Here is a 19,291-nt window from a genome sequence, read left to right as displayed (position 1 = left end):
ATATAACTTGGTGTAGTTATTTTTAGTTCTCAAATGAGCCTCATCAGCGTTTCCAAAAAAAAAAAAGGTTAATGTTACATTTTGATTCTATTAATAGATTGTGAATTCACTTATGCAGAAAGTTTGTTCTGGACAAAGTGCAATTTATTTATTTATTTATTTTTGTCCAGAATGGTTCTGATAAATTCATAATCACATGACATGGCTTTAATATGACTGAAAGCCTTGCAGAATTCAGAATGGCCAGTGATCTTATTGGCAAGTTTCATTCATGACTTTTCTCCTTGTGGAGAAAAATCTTGAACCAGTTTTATTGAGATTTATGGTGTTGCGATAGGTGAGGTTAGAAACGAAAACTCTTCCCTTCCCTTGCATGAACACAGACCCTGGAAGTGCGATCAACACCGGGTCACACAGATGGCTGCCTCACATTTGTGATGTCAGACCAGAGCATGGCTTTCACTGGAGATGCCCTCTTGATCCGTGGCTGTGGCCGAACAGACTACAAGCAGGGTAAGCAGATAAGATGACAACAAACAAAGGTCACATGTAGTGACGAGATGGTTGGTTTTAGTCACATGGGATATAAACATAATGCTTTCATTCCCGCATAACCAAACCAACCTTGTTATATCAGGTTAATTGTGATACCAAATATGCCATTGCAGCTCTTATCAATGCTTGGTGTTGCATTGTCTATTTTGAATGTATTGAGGATATTGTTGTACCGATATTTAAGTCGTCATTGTAATTTGCTATTTGAGGATTATCATGCATGTATGGGCGTGTTCTGTGTTGGGTTCAGGTAGTACTCATCGTTTGTACAAGTCTGTTCACGAGAAGATCTTTTCTCTACCAGATGATTGCCTGCTTTTCCCAGCGCATGATTACACTGGTGATTTCCACAGACAGAACTTTCTTCACTTCCTTTTTGTTTCAAGCCTGATCTCATCACATTGGTAGAATAAAGTTACTTATCACTGGATTATGAAAGTGAATATGTATTTACCATTGTTCATGCCTCCTACCATCAGGTGGCTGCAGGTACGTGTGTGGTTAATGAGATCAAGTTGTAAATGCTGTGCGTTTCACACTTTGACAAATGTGCTTGTGATGGAATAGATTTGTTTGTTCTTTATGATGGAGCCTTTCTGCCTGAAGAAACAAATTATGAAGTCGTGCTTTTCATTTCTGAGCAAAACCTCAGTGTTTTACAAAAAAGAAAAAGTGAAGATGAGTAAAAGTTTGTTCAAAGCAACAAAAGCTATGGTATTTGAGGTTGTGTGAATTTTTAATGGCAGCCAGTCCCACAGTGGACAAGCATATTTGAAGTATGCTTGATCCCCAAAAATCTTAACTCTGGTACGAGAAACTACTAGGAAATTCCCATTGTTGGACCCTTGTGTTTTTTCTTTTCTTTTCAGGGATGTCAGGATTGATCAGGTCAAATAAATAGGCAGGAATCAACTTATGTTTGGCTTTAGAGGTTATTGCCAATATTCTTTAAAGCTATATGTTGGCGTGCTGGGACTCGGTGAAGATTTTTGAGGATTATAATGACGTGCTCAAATTTGAGTTTTAACTACAAGCCTGGTCACTATGAGTTGTAAAGGCTTGATAGAAGAGGCAGGTCACTTTATGACAGTGAGTTGCAGTATACCAAGTATATCCTTTTGAAAACACAACCCAAAGTTTCATTATTTGGCAATGTACTGCAGATGGAAGAAGATAGATTTGCCGAGTTTGGCAATGTGCAGAATAGAAGAAAGAAATGGGTCCATAGTGACACCAAGACTTAAAACAGTGGAAGCAGAGATCAGATGGTCTCCATGTATCATCTGGAGCTGGATATTTTAAAGAATAAGATGGAAAGCCAAGGACTAGCATAGTCGTCTTAACAGCAATTAGCTTTCGAAAGTTCATAGACATCCATGTTTGATTTTCAGAGACAGGAGTTCAGTAACAGGTTAAATGAACAGATAGATTAAAGGTATCATCAGCAGAGTAATTAAAGCTGATATTAAAATTCCATGACATTGGCCTCAGTGAATGTAAATAAAGAGAAAACCTGAGTTGAAGATGAACAGATCCCGGGGAACACCCAGAAAGATTAAATAGATCTGATGAATAAGAATAACCGGCGATGATTAATTACTGTAGATACCAGCAGAGTACCCACCCTATGGGCGATCTTGTTCCAAGCATGCAACACATCCTTCTGATGCAAACCTATATTTGGGCAGTGTATAGGCAAGTGACAGCTCTGTATAGGAAAAATAAATAACCCGGGTTACGTGCATGAAGCAAAGACATACCGACTGCCTGCAATTCAAAACACCTCACCACACTGGAAGATGTGGAAAAAAGAATACTGCACTGTAAATGGTGAAGACTTGTAATACCCTCCCCAATATGGAAGTGGCGCTACACGATGCATACTTACATCGAGAATTTGCATCCCCCCACCCCCCCCCTCATGCCCCAAGATGACCTGCAAAGATAAAAACATCCCTGTACATTAATTGGTATTGGGATGATCCTCTGTCGCAAGTCTGGATGTAATTGGGCAAGAACTGTAGGGGGAGCAGCGTGACAAACAAACACACAAACACTGGTCCGTGATTTATAGTGAGGATACACTCGGTGTACAAACGATTAGGAAGACCTTCCTAATATTGAGTTGCACCCTGTTTTGCCCTCAGAACAGCCTCAATTCGTTGGGGCATGGACTCCACAAGGTGTCAAGTATTCCACAGGGATGGTGGCCCCTGTTGACTCCAATGCTTCCCACAGTTGTCAAGTTGGCTGGTAGTGGATCTCTACTGCAAATAGTCCGTTCCATCTCATCCCACAGATGCTCAATTGGATTCAGATCTTGTGACTGGGCAGGCCCCTGCAGTAAGTTGAATTTACTGTCATGTTCGTGAAACCATTCCTGGACTATCCTTGCCTTGTGGCAAGAGGCGTTATCCTGCTGAAGAAATCCATTCACATATGGATACACTGCTGCACGTGATTGGAAATGATTTTCAGATATCCTGTGGCATTCAAAAGTTGCTGCACTTTTATCAAGGAGCCCAATATGTGCCATGAAAGCACACCCCACACCATCACACCACCACCACGACCAGCCTGCAGTGTTGGCACACGGCATGATGGATGCATGTACTCATGTGGTGTTCTCCATACCCTCGTCCTCCCATCAGCATGAAACAGCAGTAACCGGGATTCATCAGACCAGGCAATGATTTTGAATCCTTCAGTGTTCGTGCTTTCTTTCCTTAGTCCACTGCAACTGCAGGTTCTTGTTTTTTCTGCTGAAAGAAGTGGAACTGCATACGGTCGTCGGCTGCCATACCCCATTCGTGTCAAGGTATGACGAGTTGTGCATTCTTTTATGGGTCTTTTGGCACCAATGTTGTACTGGACTATCAGTTGACTAACTGTAGCCTGTCTGTTGCTCTGCACACTTTGTGTCAGCCTCCTTTGGCCTCTTTCATAAACGAGCTATTTTCGACCATTAGACTGCCATTGGCTGGATGTCTTTTGGGTGGTGGACCATTCTTGATACACACGGGAAACTGTTGAGGGTGAAAAATACAGCAGCGCTGCAGTTCTTGACACACTCAAACTGGTGCGCCTGGCACTTACTACCATACCCTGTTCAAAGGGAATCAAATCCTTTATCTTGCCTATTAACCCTCTGAATAGCACATGTCCACAATCCATGTCTCAATCGTATCATGTCTTAAAAATCCTTCTTTAACCTCTCCTCCCCTTCATCAACACATTGAAGTGGATTTAACAGGTGCAATCAATAAGGGATCATATCTTTCACCTGGATTCACCTGATCAGTCTATGTCATAGAAAGAGCAGGTGTTCCCAATGTTTTGTACACTGAGTGTACGATCTGCAATTTGGAATTTGAATCATTCAAAATCAGCATGAAAGATACAAAAACAAGTTTGCAGATGGTCAAGTAATATGTTCTGGTCAACTGTGTAAAAAGCAGCTGATGGGTCCTGAAGCATTGATATTGCAGCTTACCCTTGGTCTGCCATTCAGGAAGCAAGTAGACTTCCCATGTGGGGATGGTACTGCATCTAATACGATGACTCCGCATGCGCAGCTGATGTGTGTAACGACCCCTCCCCCACCCCTTTTGGATGGGCAGGCGATACTTTTGCGCTTTGTTCCCTTGGGACAGGGGAACGTGAGGTTAGTGCAGGAATTTGAGTTTTTTTTGGCCATGATGCCGGTGATAGTGCCTACTCTTCACGAATAACACGGTGGGATCTTTAACTTGCACCACCGAATGCCCGCAGATGGGGCGCCTGGTTTAATGTCCATCTGAGTGACGGCACACACATTGATGCCTTGCCCTGCCTACGAAACACCAGGATGACAGTTTATAGCTGGGCTGAGATTCAAACCTTGGAGGGACTGCTCAGAGGTGTTTGCATACCTCTAGGGCTAGGCCTACAGTTGAGATTCTTCAATATGACAAAATAATTTGGTTAATCCTCACAGTTTTGTTCTTCATTAACTCAAATGTGGATTCCTTGTTTTGTTGTACTGAACTTGAGAAATCTGACTGCTATTCATTCTGAGTTGTGATGCTGTTGTTTCGTTGTGGGGTTGCAGGAAAGACGGTGACAACTGTCCTTGAGGAGAAGACTTTTAATCCTCGTCTTACCAAGAGTATCGACAAGTTTGTGGAGATAATGACCAACCTTAACCTGCCAAATCCCAAGCAAATTGGCAAGTGCTGTTGGAATTTTAAAACTATATAAAGAAAACAAGTGCAGAGATTGTACACTGAGACTGAACCACATCTCCTGAGTTTTTATAAATGAAATATTTGACTGAGCTTGTCTAATCTATGACTGCCGGTGTTGTATTTCAATCAATTCGTTATTACCTCCACGACCGAAGGTGGATGATGGTGATGTTTTCATCCCTGTCTGCTTGTCTGTTTGGTTGTCTGTGAACAGGATATCTCAAAAAGTTTTGGATGTATTCGGCAGAAACTTAGTGGACAGATTGGGTGTGTGGCAAAGACAAATTGATTCAATTTTGGTCACGATTCAAATCCGGATCCAGATACGAGAATTTTTCAATTGATTGTTCATCTTTGAGGGTTTGAGCCAAAACTATGTATGGCATGATATTTCAAAAAGTTGTGGACGGATTATGACAAAACTAGCTCGATTAGTTGGTTAGGTGACAAGAACAAGCCGATTCGATTTTGGTGAAGATCCAGATCAAGATCTGGCCCATCAGTGGGATATAATGTGTAAACTGTTTCGTGTGGCGGCGTTATGCACACGATCAAGTGCTGTTCTCGGTTTACGAAAAAAAATTTGGTGCCAAGAAAATAGTTTTTGAGAGTGTTTCATTTACCAGTTATAAACGTTTTTTAAAGAAGTGTTTTGTGTTCACAGTCATGGGACGGTGACATTACCACTTGACCAAACGATGTTTTCTTACCTTCTCCAAAGACGAATTTGTATGTATCAAATACAGTTTGTCAAGTAATGCTGTAGGTGTGTTCCTCAGATATTGCGGTTCCCCTGAACCTCAAGTGTGGATTCCAGGACTGAATTCTGGTCTCACCTGACTGATGCCTCCTGTGTTCCAACTTCAAAGACCTTCTCCCACATTATTTTGAATATAGCACCGATTACCCTGGCTCTCCTTATTAGCATTCAAGTCACATTTAAAGCAGATGAGAAAATAAAAACGAGGATCGGTGATACCTGAATAATTGATAGTATCGTGTTTATTTTGGTTAATGGAGGAGAGAGAAGTAGAAACTCTTTTGATTGAAAAATAATTGATTTTTGTGGTTGATTTACTTTTCTTTTGTCGAACAATATTTTGATTTCATGCAAAATCCATCTGTGTTAAAATTGCACTTTCCTGTATTCATCCTTTTGCTCCATGATGTTGAAAAGTTTAATATATAAATTCAGTTTTGCTTGGTTTTGGTAATGTTCACTTTTGATGAAAAAATAACACTTATGTTAATTCCATCCCCCTTTACTTACAAGTTCACTATAAAATGCTCACAGGTGGCTTGGTTTATAAATAAATCAACTCCTCCCCTGCTCTTCGAGCCAAAAAAAGCTGCATAAAGCAACCAAGAAAATATGCACAAGGTAAGCTTAAGTGAAAGATGATTGGGTAAGGTTATATGAGAGTGGATTGGTTATTCCCTCCAATTACAGGTAAGAGAGGTGATTGGGTCTTGTTTTCATTTATATGTTGAATGCTATTGACATTACATGTGGTACATGCTTTGGAGCCTGGGTGGTGCGTGTTTCTGTATATACCATCGCAGATTACTCGCTAATAAGCGATGAAACTGGTCTGGCGACTGAGGGGGTGTGTTGCGTTGGGATTCTCATGTATGTATGTACTGTGAATGTTTGGCAGCTTTCGAGGAACTCGGGGAGAGCTTAAAACTGCAAAGGGCTTACCTTGTGTAGCTTTTCTTTGTTGTTTTATGCAGCTTTATTTAGCTGGAAGAGCATGGGAGGAATCTATCTTATCTGTCTTCTATTCTATCTGTTATCTGTCTTCTATTTATATTATGATACAGTATATAAAGACAGAGGGTCTACATTTGTCATGGGTAATTTCAGCTATTGCCATGAGTTTGGAATTATCCTTGACAAGATGGCATATTTCATGTTTCGTTCGATGTTTTGAGCAACTTTGATGACAAAAACTCACCAGAAATAGTTTTTAACGATCTTTCCCATGTGCCATTCGTGTGGCATCCCAAGATGCCATGGGGGAATCAAAACTGTCGAATTATGTACCATTGAAATGTCCCTTTTCAACTTAGAGCTTGACCTTTGGACCCTTCAGACAATTAGACCTTTAATGCGTGGGGGAGGGAGGGGTGAAGCCTCGGTCAACCCATGTGAATGTCTTAATCACGTAGTGTTTGAACATGACTTGGACCGCGAGTATGTATATCAATTGTCTATTAATTACATATTTTATTGGAATGTACTTTTAACACCCATGAGAACATAGGCTCCGAAACATTTTTGTCCACAACCCACCATTTGAAATCACATTCACTTCACAACCCAAATGGTAACAGTACCTATTGGTACCGGTACCAACCATAAAAATTATTGGAGAAAATGCTTTTAATGTAAACCCTCCCATCCCCTCAAAAACCGGGATTTGTGAGAAGTTGGCAAGCTGCCACCATATTAATACAGTATATTGCTTTAGGATTATGCAGCGCCTTCCCGTTCCCCCCCCTCCCACCGCCTTCCCGTTCGCTCCCCTCATGCCGCCTTCCCGTTCCCTCCCCTCGCGCCGCCTTCCCGTTCCCAACCATCGCGCCGCCTTCCCGTTCCCTCCCCTCGCGCCACCTCCCCTTCCTGCCACCTTCCCTCCCCTCGCGCCGCCTTCCCGTTCCCAACCGTCGCGCCGCCTTCCCGTTCCCAACCGTCGCGCCGCCTTCCCGTTCCCAACCGTCGCGCCGCCTTCCCGTTCCCTCCCGTCGCGCCGCCTTCCCGTTCCCTCCCCTCGCGCCGCCTTCCCGTTCCCTCCCCTCGCGCCGCCTTCCCGTTCCCTCCCCTCGCGCCGCCTTCCCGTTCCCTCCCCTCGCGCCGCCTTCCCGTTCCCTCCCCTCGCGCCGCCTTCCCGTTCCCTCCCCTCGCGCCGCCTTCCCGTTCCCTCCCCTCGCGCCGCCTTCCCGTTCCCTCCCCTCGCGCCGCCTTCCCGTTCCCTCCCCTCGAGCCGCCTTCCCGTTCCCTCCCCTCGCGCCGCCTTCCCGTTCCCTCCCCTCGCGCCGCCTTCCCGTTCCCTCCCCTCGCGCCGCCTTCCCGTTCCCTCCCCTCGCGCCGCCTTCCCGTTCCCTCCCCTCGCGCCGCCTTCCCGTTCCCTCCCCTCGCGCCGCCTTCCCGTTCCCTCCCCTCGCGCCGCCTTCCCGTTCCCTCCCCTCGCGCCGCCTTCCCGTTCCCTCCCCTCGCGCCGCCTTCCCGTTCCCTCCCCTCGCGCCGCCTTCCCGTTCCCTCCCCTCGCGCCGCCTTCCCGTTCCCTCCCCTCGCGCCGCCTTCCCGTTCCCTCCCCTCGCGCCGCCTTCCCGTTCCCTCCCCTCGCGCCGCCTTCCCGTTCCCTCCCCTCGCGCCGCCTTCCCGTTCCCTCCCCTCGCGCCGCCTTCCCGTTCCCTCCCCTCGCGCCGCCTTCCCGTTCCCTCCCCTCGCGCCGCCTTCCCGTTCCCTCCCCTCGCGCCGCCTTCCCGTTCCCTCCCCTCGCGCCGCCTCCCCGTTCCCTCCCCTCGCGCCGCCTTCCCGTTCCCTCCCCTCGCGCCGCCTTCCCGTTCCCTCCCCTCGCGCCGCCTTCCCGTTCCCTCCCCTCGCGCCGCCTTCCCGTTCCCTCCCCTCGCGCCGCCTTCCCGTTCCCTCCCCTCGCGCCGCCTTCCCGTCCCCTCCCCTCGCGCCGCCTTCCCGTTCCCTCCCCTCGCGCCGCCTTCCCGTTCCCTCCCCTCGCGCCGCCTTCCCTCGCGCCGCCTTGCCGCCCTCCCATTCCCTCCCCTCCCGCCCTCCCGCCCTCCCATTCCCTCCCCTCCCGCCGCCCTACCATTCTCTCCCCCCGCTCCGCCCTCCCCCCACGCCGGCCTCCCATTCCCGCCCCTTACGCAGCCTTCCCGTTCCCTCCCCTCGCGCCGCCTTCCCATTCCCTCCCCTCCTGCCGCCCTACCATTCTCTCCCCCCGCGCCGCCCTCCCGTTCCCTCCCCCCCGTGCCACCCTCGCATTCACTCCCTTTGCGCCACCTTCCCGTTCGCTCTGCTCGTGCTGCCATCCCGTTCCCTCTCCTCGCGCCGCTTTCCCCTTCCCTACCCCCCGCCGTGCCACCCTCCCGTTCCCTCCCTCCCGCCACCCTCCCGTTCCCCCTCCCCATTCCCTCCCCCCGCACCACCCTCCCGTTCCCTCCCTGCGTGCTGCCCTCCCATTCCCTCCCTGCGCGCCGACCTCCCGTTCCTTCCCCACGTGCCACCCTTCTCCCGCGTCGCCCTCCCGTTTCCTCCCGTCCCCTCCCCCCACATCAACCTCCCTTTAAATAAAAACAAACTTTTCTATGTTGGTAAATAGTCAAGTTTATAAATCAGAGCATAAATCATATCCTTATAAAATATATCAAAATATCTTTTTATCTCAACAAAGACTTGATAAACATTTAAAGTATTATTCTAATCATAAAGCAGCAGTTGTTGAGATGCCAGGACCAGGAGAGAAAGTTGTATTAAATGAAACAAATAAATGTATAAAACGCCCATTTGTAATATCTTCTGATTTTGAGAGCATCGTGGAAAAGACTGACATTAACAAATATCAAAAGTGCATCCCTTGTGGGTTTTATTACAGTAAATATAGGAAGAAATATAGGAAGCAAGTAAATATAAGTTGAAGTTGTATCGAGGAACTGATGCTGCTGATGAATTTGTTAAAAGGATTGAGGATGATTGTATAAAGCTAACTGAAATTATGTCAAGAACAAATAAATCCCTTAAGTTATTTCCAAATGAAGAGAGAGAATTTTAAGAAGCAAGAATTTGTCATATATGCTCAGAGACTTTGGTAAAAACTGACAAAAGGGTGAGAGATCACTGCCGTATAATGGGGAACGAGAACGGGCACTCAGTAGAGCGCATACCTACGCCAACGCTACATTTTGCCTCCCCCCCACCCCCAGAAACCGTTGATTGTGAGGGTATTTAATCCCATACCACATCTGCCATCTCATATGTGTTATGATGGCTTAAAAACATTAAATTTCCTGCTGTTTGACACTGATTCACGTACATTGTACAATTTCTGAATGAACTCCCTGACCTTTTTGGGTGGCGGTTGCAAGTCAATCTGATGACAACTGATCACTTTATAAGAAATTATTTTCTAGCATTTTAGGAGCATTTAGCACACACGAGTTTCTGTTTTTCTAAATAAGTTATTTATTGTGAACAAACAAACATTCATTGTACAAAAATGACGATTTTGACCTTTTCATGACCTCGACCTTGACCTTTGTACTCTTAATTTTGTAATTGGTATTAGAGTGTGGGGAAAAGAACAGTCAACATTTTGGTGTTGGTTTCATGCAAATCGGATAAGAATTGACCGTGTTATGACAAAAACCGCACATTTTGCAATGTCGTGACCCCCCCCCCCGACCTTTGTCTCCCAACTGCTTATAAGGGTTATTACGTCATTGTGTCATGTCACATATCACAAGATGGGGCATTGAATTCTGAACATTTTGGCATTAGTTGTATGCAAATTGGATACAAATTGACTGCGCTATGGTAAAAATACTTTTGACCTTTTCATGACCTTGACCTTTGACCCAATCACTCCTAAAATCTCATCAAATGGTCCTTGGATAATAACCAATCATCCCACCAAATTTGCTGCGATTCAGTTCAATACTTTTGGAGTTATGCGAATAAAAAACAAACAAACACACATATTCACAAATAAACAAACAAATAAATAAATAAATAAATACACAGCGATCAAAACATAACCTTCGCAACAAAGTTTGCGAAGGTAAATATAGAGCAGCAGCTCATAATAATTGTAATCTTAATTATAGAATCCCTACATTCATACCTGTATTTCTTCATAATAATTGTCATGATGATACACATCTCTTTATAAAAGAACGAAGTAAGACTCCTGGAAAGATAATAGCAATTCCTCATAAAGATCAAAAATTACATCTCATTTCCAAAACAGATTTATACTCGTGAAATGGGTGTAAATACAAATATTAAGTTTCTTGACTGTTATAAATTTATGACAAGCCCTCTAAGTTCGTTGGTTTCAAACATATCCTCTTTTCCTTTACTTTTTAGTTAATTTGGGACTGAAGCCAACTTGGGGAAAGACATTTCTCTTCTTAGTAAAAAGGGCATTTACCCATATGATTATATGGATTCCTTTGAAAGATTTAAAGAAACAAGACTTCCTCCTCAGAAGCGTTTTTATAACAAGTTAGGAAGATGTAATATTATGGGTGAAGAATATGAAACAGCAAAACAAGTTAAGAAAGAGTTTGAGATAAAGAATATGGGTGAATATCATGACCTTTATTTAATAACTGATGTTTTATTACTTGCTGATGTGTTTGGGAAATTTAGAGAGGTTTGTTGTTATGAAGATTCTTATGGACTTGATCCTGTCCATTATGATACATCTCCTGGACTCGCCTGGAGCGCTCTGTTAAAAATGACAAACCAACCCCTTGATGTTCTAAGTGATGTAGATATGCGCTTGATGATTGAGAAGGCTAAAAGGGATGGAATTTCTCAAGTTTGTTCAAAGAGATATGCCAAGGCAAATAAATATCTTCCAGACTTCTCGCCTGATAAGCCCACATCTTACTTAGTGTACTTTGATGCTAATAACTTGCATGGCTGGGCAATGTCTGAATCTCAAACCTATGGTAATTTTAAATCGGTGAAAGAACATGAGTACAAATCTATCTTGGATGATATAATCTCCACAAGTCAAGAAGATTTAGATAAACGGGATTATGGGTATTATTTTGAAGTTGACTTAAATTATCCAAGAAAACTTCAGAACAAACATTAAGACCTTCCTCATGGAGCTGAAAAAGAGATCCCCAATCAAGAGCTCTTCAGTGGTTAAGAACATTTCTTAAGTTCTTCAAATGAGTTTAAATATATTCCTGCAACTAAATTATTTGCATCATTGTTTGACAAAGAGAAGAATGTTTTACATCAAAGAAATCTCAAGCAATTTATTGAAGTAGGACTACAAGTTAAAAAGGTCATTGGTGAGGTAAATATATTGATCATAATATGAGGATGAGAACAAAGGCAAATAATGATTTTGAGAAGGACTTTTACAAGTTGATGAATAATTCTGTATTTGGGAAAACAATGCAAAATATAAGGAATAAACAAAATGTATTACTTGCTACAACTTGGGAGCAGGTGGAGAAGTTGATAAATAAACCAAGCTTATTATCCTCATCTTCAGTTGTCCTACCCTTCCTCCCACCCATGATTCACTGAAGCTTGTGGTGAAGCATTGTCCTGAATCAACTTGACTTTGTCTTATGGAAAGCAAACCCAACTGAAGGTAATGTCCGTTCCTTCCATAAAGCTCAGAACAAGTGTGTGTCTACCCTCAGGAGAGCCAGAAAACAACATCTTTCGAATCTTAAGTCTGAACTCTCAAACTTCTCTCCCTCCTCCAAGTCTTGGTGGCGTCAAATCAAATCTGTTTCTGGTGTATGCTCCCCCTCCACCCCCTCCCATACCTCAAATAGCCGCACTGCTGATACCGCATGTGAAAAAGCTGAATGCCGAAACTTGGTGTTTGCATCTAAATCTTATGTCCGAAACCAATCGCTTTCTGCACCCACCTAACCCAGTCACACACAACTGTCCCTGGACTCTGTGTCCTTTTCCTCTGACAAAGTGGAGAGTTTGCTGTCAAAGCTAGACTCAGATTCTGCAACTGGTCCATACGACATCAGCCCAGGTGTCCGAAAAACCCCTCTCTCTCTCTCCTCTCTCCTCTCTCTTCTCTCTCTCTCTCCCACACATGTGATCAAGGTCATCTGCAATCTGCTTGGAAATCAGCAAATATTACCACCCTGCATAAAAAGGTGCAAAAATAGATCCCTGCAACGACAGAACAATCAGCCTCCTCCCAATCATCAGCAAGACATTAAATCCTTCTTCTTCTCCAATGGCTTGATTTCCAATTACCAATTTGGTTTCAGACCAGGTCATTCTACCCTGGATATGCTGCTTCTGCTCCCCCAACAATGGATGGAGGTACTCAATGCCAGATATGAAATCAGAGCCATATCCCAAGACTTATTGCGTACTTTTGACACGGTCTGGCACCCTGCCCGACTCACCAAACTCTCTTCCCATGGTATCCAAGCCCATCTCCACTCATGGCTCGCAGACTTCCTCTTCTGTCGCAGCCAACGTGTGGCTCTCAATGGAGTTCTCTCATCTCCTCTTCCTGTCCAGGCTGGAGTTCCTCAAGGTAGCGTTCTGGGCCTTGTTCTTTTTCTGGTCTTCATCAAGGATCTCTCCGACTCTTCGGAAAATCCTCTTTGTCTCTTTGATGATGACTCCACTCTGTCGTACCATCTGTCATCCCTCAGACCGACAAGCCACAGCTTCTTTGCGCTCTGCAAATCTGGGTAAAATCACAAACTGGTCCAATACGTGGAACATGTCTTTCAATCCTGTCAAATCTCAGACTCTCACAATGTCTCTCCGAAAGGACCATTTATAACCCCCTCCTCCCCCCCCCCCCAATCTACTTTCTCAACAATCCTCTGGAAGAAGTCCTTTCTTTCAAGCTTCTGGGTCTCACTATCTGCCATGATCTTTCCTGGGAAAGCCATATTTCCAACCTGGCCTCCAAAGCCAGTCGCCGACTGGGAATCCATCATGCAAAGACCTTCCTCGGGCCACCTGAGCTCCTGACCACATACAAAGCTTTTGTCCACAGACTGATGGAGAACTGTGCTCCCCTCTGGGCTGGTGCTCCTGCCTCTCACCTTTCTCGGATTCACGCTGTGGAATCCAAGGCATTTTGGATCATTGGTAACTCTCACGATGAGGTTGAGTCTTTGGGCCTCTCACTCTCTCACCGCAGGCAGGTCGGTGGTCTTTCTGTCTTCTTTCGTCTCCTCTCTGGTCTCGCCCCCACTGCTTTGTCTGCGATTTGTCCCCATCATATTTCCACAGGGCGCTCAAGGTCCGTCAACGACCACTTTCTTGTAAAACTACCAAAATCACGAATCACTGCTCACCCTCACTCTTTCATTCCTCGTTTTCCCCTCCTTTGAAATAAACTCCCACACTCTCTTCAATCGCATTTTCCCTCCAGGCCTTCAAAACAGCCATTTACCACCATCCCTTAACTTCCCCCATCCAAAACCTCGATATTTTCGACCCCTGTTTATCCACCCCCAAACCCACCTCCTTCAAATTCCCTGCTTTCCTTCCTGCAAGTTCCTGTAATGTCCATCTTGTATTCGCCGTGTTCCCCACCCCATCCCTCTCCTTTCCACGGATCTAATGTCTCTCTTCCCCACTGTTTTGTCCTCCCTCTCCCACCCCTCTTGTCTCATGCCCCCCTTGCTGTACGTTGTGCGTTAGCTGTTATACGAGCCTCAACAACGTATACAAAAAAAAGGCTTTAAAAGACTACAAATATTTGCAGATAATTTTTGTTCTGTTCGTTTCAATAAAGAGAGTATAAGATGGATAAGCCGATTTATGTGGGAACATCTGTTTTCGATCCTTCAAAGTATTTGATGTATGATTACTTTTATAATGATCGAAAGAAAAGATATGGTGAGAATATTGTATTGCTATTTATGGATATGGATAGTTTCATATTAGAGTTAACTGCAGATGATGTTTATAATGAAATGAAAGAAGATGAAGATATTTATGATACAAGTAATAATGATTCTAATAACCTGCTCTTTTCAAATAAGAATAAAAAGGTTATTGGTAAATTTAAAGATGAATGAGGTGAAAAGATACTAAGTGAATTTGTAGGTGTTAGATGAAAGGCATATTGATGACAAAAGATATGTAATGAGTGATGGAATAAATACATTACCTTATGGGTTTAAAGTATAAGTATTAATAAAAAAAATTGGAGGTTTTAAAGGGCTACCACTGCATTATTTGTAGTTGATGAATAAATTAAGTTATTTCAGAAATTCTATATATAACTCAAACTCTCATCTTGTATGTATGTATGTATGTATGTATGTTCCCAAAATACAGCCAAAACGGTACACGATAGCACAAAAATTTTCAGCCCACCTTACTCACCATTCTCCTGCGGTGTGCAGTATCAAGTTTCGTTCAAATCGGGCAATGAAAAAAATTATTAAAAAATCAATTCCCGATTCAGTCAAGTACTCTTTGGGAGAATTTGATCAATGCAAACAGGCTCAGTGGTATTGTTCGCTGGAGCTATCTTTTTTTTTTCTTGAAATGATTTATTTAAAAATCTCAAACATTTAGTTTCGCCAAAGAACGATTTATTTTTAAAGAGGAAATAAACATCGCCATTTTGATCTCATACTTCCATGTTCATTAATAAATAAAATTGTGTTTGGAAGATAACACACAATAATTTCTTCGACTTTCTTTACTCCATTATTATTTTTTTTTCCACATTGACACGCAATGTAAGTTTCATTCAAATCGGGCAATGAAAAAAAAATTTAAAAAATCAACTCCCGATTCAGACAGGTACTGAGGAGTACTTGATCAAAGCGAACAACCTCAGTGGTATAGTTGGCTGGAGCTATCTTTTAATTTTTTTTTTTGAAATGATTTTTTAATCAACCGCTGTCACAATGGGAACCCATCGGGTTCATGGGTCGTCGAGTAAAACACAAATATCTCTTTCATCTCTGTTTGACTACTCTATTTGACGATTTTACTGCAATTCCATCTCTCTTTGACGACTCAATTTGGTTGAAGAAATTATCATGTGAAAGGGAGGCGAAGCCAGCACCGCAGGGATAGTAATGTCAAAAGGGAGGTGTTTGACGCAGTAATGTGTTCCAGTTTGACAAAGGAGAAATACGAGTGAGCGTAAGAGAGCAAATACTGCGAATTTAAGAAATGGGACATATTACAGCATCAAACTCTCCCTTTTGACACGATTCCCATTCCCTCCCCTCCCGCCGCCTTCGTATTCCCACCCCACTCGCCACCTTTCCATTCCCTCCACACTTGCCACCTTCCCATTCCCTCATGCCCCCTTCCCATTCCCTCCCCCTCGTGCAGTTTCCCTGTCACTTGTGCTGCCTCCCCCATGTACTGCCCCCGCCACCACATTGTCTACCCCGCTGTGCTGCTCCCCACCCCCACCCCCGGCTGCCTTCTCCCAACCTCGCGCTGCCTTCTTCTCCCCCACCCCCACACTGCCTTCTTCTCCCAATCTCGCACTGCCTGTCCCCCCTCACACTGCCTACTCCCCCTGCCTTATCCCTCCCCCTTCATGCTGCCTACTCCTCCCCCTCACGCTGCCTACTCCTCCCCCCTCACGCTGCCTACTCCCCCCTCACGCTGCCTACTCCCCCCTCACGCTGCCTACTCCCCCCTCACGCTGCCTACTCCCCCCCTCACGCTGCCTACTCCCCCCTCACGCTGCCTACTCCCCCCTCACGCTGCCTACTCCCCCCTCATGCTGCCTACTCCCCCCTCACGCTGCCTACTCCCCCCTCACGCTGCCTACTCCCCCCTCACGCTGCCTACTCCCCCCTCACGCTGCCTACTCCCCCTCACGCTGCCTACTCCCCCTCACGCTGCCTACTCCCCCTCACGCTGCCTACTCCCCCCTCACGCTGCCTACTCCCCCTCACGCTGCCTACTCCCCCCTCACGCTGCCTACTCCCCCCTCACGCTGCCTACTCCCCCTCACGCCTGCCTACTCCCCCCTCACGCCTGCCTACTCCCCCTCACGCCTGCCTACTCCCCCTCACGCCTGCCTACTCCCCCCTCACGCTGCCCACCCCCCTCACGCTGCCTACTCCCCCCCCTCACGCCTGCCTACTCCCCCCTCACGCCTGCCGACTCCCCCCTCACGCTGCCTACTCCCCCCTCACGCTGCCTACTCCCCCCCTCACGCCTGCCTACTCCCCCTCACGCCTGCCTACTCCCCTCACGCCTGCCTACTCCCCCCTCACGCCTGCCTACTTCCCCCTGCCTTATCCCTCCCCCTTCATGCTGCCTACCCCCCTCGCGCTGCCTACTCCCCCCCTCGCGCTGCCTACTCCCCCCCCCCGCTGCCTACTCGCGCCCCCCCCCTCGCGCTGCCTACCCCTCGCTGCCTCCCCCCCCTCGCGCTGCCTCCCCCCCCCCCCTCGCTGCCTACTCTCCCCCCTCGCGCTGCCTACCCCCCCCCCCTCGCTGCCTACCCCCCCCCTCGCGCTGCCTACTCCCCCCCCCCTCGCGCTGCCTACTCCCCCCCTCGCGCTGCCAACTCCCCCCCCCCGCGCTGCCTACCCCCCCCCTCGCGCTGCCTACTCCCCCCCTCGCGCTGCCTACTCCCCCCCTCGCGCTGCCCACTCCCCCCCTCGCTGCCTACTCCCCCCCTCGCGCTGCCTACTCCCCCCCCCCCTCGCGCTGCCTACTCCCCCCCCTCGCGCTGCCCTACCCCCCCTCGCGCTGCCTACTCCCCCCCCTCGCGCTGCCTACTCCCCCCCTCACGCTGCCTACTCCCCCCCCCCCTCACGCTGCCTACTCCCCCCCCTCACGCCTGCCTACTCCCCCCCCTCACGCTGCCTACTCCCCCCTCACGCTGCCTACTCCCCCCTCACGCTGCCTACTCCCCCTCACGCTGCCTACTCCCCCTCACGCTGCCTACTCCCCCCTCACGCTGCCTACTCCCCCTCAGGCTGCCTACTCCCCCCTCACGCTGCCTACTCCCCCCTTCATGCTGCCAACTCCCCCCCTCACGCTGCCTACTCCCCCTCGCGCTGCCTACTCCCCCCCTCGCGCTGCCTACTCCCCCCCTCGCGCTGCCTACTCCCCCCCTCGCGCTGCCTACTCGCTCCCTCGCACTGCCTTCTCCCCCCCCCCCCACCTCATCTCACACTGTCTTCTCCCCCAGTGAAAAATTTTGATGAGATTTTCTGTTGTTAAAGTGGTGTTTTCACTATTATTGGGCAATAAACTTAGAAGGCTGTCAAAGTATACACAGTGGTGGACTTCCGCCTAAAGTAGTAGAGTTGGCATCTATGTGTTGCCGCAAAAGTGTGGAGCAAGGAAGTGTTTGTATAAACACTCATATGCATCATTCTGTTTAACTTTCCATCATGCCAGATGTGGCTAAAAGAATGGAACCCCAATAATGGTGGCCTGGCTTCATCTGTAATGCACATACCATTTTTGTTACATTAATAGGTTAAGGTTTAAAGAAAGGCTCGTTTTGGTATTTAATGAACACTGTGAGAATAAGATGCAGAGATGCCAACTTTTGGAAATCAGAATTAGGGAGGATTTTCAACCGACACCAAATTATGTGCGCGAAGCGCACATCTCGAGCGCGGAGCGCTCGACCCTTGCGCCGGGGTCCATGGCCCGCCTTAGGGCCCTGGAAGCTCTGGGGTTCTAGACGCTCTCTAGTGCCCTCTGAGCCCTATTTTGGAGCATTTAACATGTTAAGAATTCCCACTTTTTGAACAAAAAAAGGGGAAAATTGTGCACTTTTTAATGTTACATGTATGTTAATATTAGTAAGTTAGGGGACAATGAAAGATTAACAAAAAGCACAAAAGAAGCAATATTTTTCTTACCTTACTGGCTGGTACTACTGCTGCTTGCTTTTTCCATGGCAGCTTTGCTGAGTGACAGCTGTGGCTCTTTTAGCCCTTCTGATTATGTCTTTGCTGTATTCTCTCTGGTAGCAAGGGGTGCTATGAGCTAGTTTTTCAATTAAGAGAGCTTCCAGGGTTTTGACACTCAAATTGGGACGAAATTCAGTATGATTCTTCCGTACAAGACTGAGTGCCCGTCACATGATGCGTTCGAATGAGGAATGACCAAGATTCCCTTCATCACTTTGCTCAAATTAGGATACTTCTTGGCACCAGTGCAGGGATCTGTGAGCTGTGAAATCCGATGCCACTGCTCATCCACTCTCACTGTCTCAGTAGCAATTGTAGCTATGGAGGCGTCTGCCTGGTAGTGAGCGAATTCACTCTCAAGACTGTCTATGTCACTATCACCGCCACTGAACAGACAGGGGAATTTCTTGATGAAAACTCCACACAGTCAAACCCCACTTCTTGGTGTAGCTTAACATCCAGCACCTGAGCATGCTTGGCTAATTCATCACCTAGTGGCCAGGTTTTGAAGATGTAATTGCAGGCTTTCACATAATATGAGCGAACTGCACTGAAGAAACCTTTGGATGTCTGACTCACTCAGAGTGAAGGTGGATTTCTTGAGACTCCTTTGTTCCCTTATATACAGTTTGGCATCGTTCCCAATCATGAGGTCCTCATCATTCTTCTGATGATTTCTGTCAGAGAAGGGTACATTTACCAGAGCAACCGATGACACCGATGGTTTCAAAAACCGTACGAAGATATCTTTCAGAAGACCATTCAATTCAGAAGACCAGAAGACCAAGATCAGGAGATGAATACAGGGTTCGCCTTTGGAGCAGAAGATTCCCCTTCTCAAAAAGCTTGTTAGCATATCGAAGGAAGAAACAATAGAG

The 19,291-nt window shown here is 46.5% G+C and overlaps 2 protein-coding genes across 5 annotated transcripts in view; one reads left to right on the top strand and one right to left on the bottom strand.

Annotated features, from left to right (window-relative positions):
* LOC147029356 (persulfide dioxygenase ETHE1, mitochondrial-like) overlaps positions 1 to 6,554 on the top strand; it is a 55,663-nt gene extending 49,109 nt beyond the window's left edge. For 2 of the 3 annotated variants that reach the window (XM_085872361.1, XM_085872360.1), the window contains exons 4-7: positions 384 to 513; positions 806 to 895; positions 4,646 to 4,762; positions 5,561 to 6,554. In XM_085872361.1, coding sequence (XP_085728487.1) covers positions 384 to 513; positions 806 to 895; positions 4,646 to 4,762; positions 5,561 to 5,604 — 381 coding nt within the window. In that variant the 3' untranslated portion in view covers positions 5,605 to 6,554. The remainder of the gene's footprint in view (positions 1 to 383; positions 514 to 805; positions 896 to 4,645; positions 4,763 to 5,560) is intronic. The other variant, XM_085872362.1, reaches the window with a different exon arrangement.
* LOC147029355 (uncharacterized) overlaps positions 1 to 19,291 on the bottom strand; it is a 102,415-nt gene that overhangs the window by 69,900 nt on the left and 13,224 nt on the right. The window lies entirely within an intron of this gene.

This window comes from Eptatretus burgeri, chromosome 3, assembly GCF_056783735.1.
Source record: "Eptatretus burgeri isolate ZD-2024b chromosome 3, Ebu_testis_v1, whole genome shotgun sequence".
Classification (NCBI taxonomy): Eukaryota; Metazoa; Chordata; class Myxini; order Myxiniformes; family Myxinidae; genus Eptatretus; species Eptatretus burgeri.
Note: the sequence above shows the minus strand (reverse complement) of the source record. Positions and strands in the feature narration are given on the sequence as shown.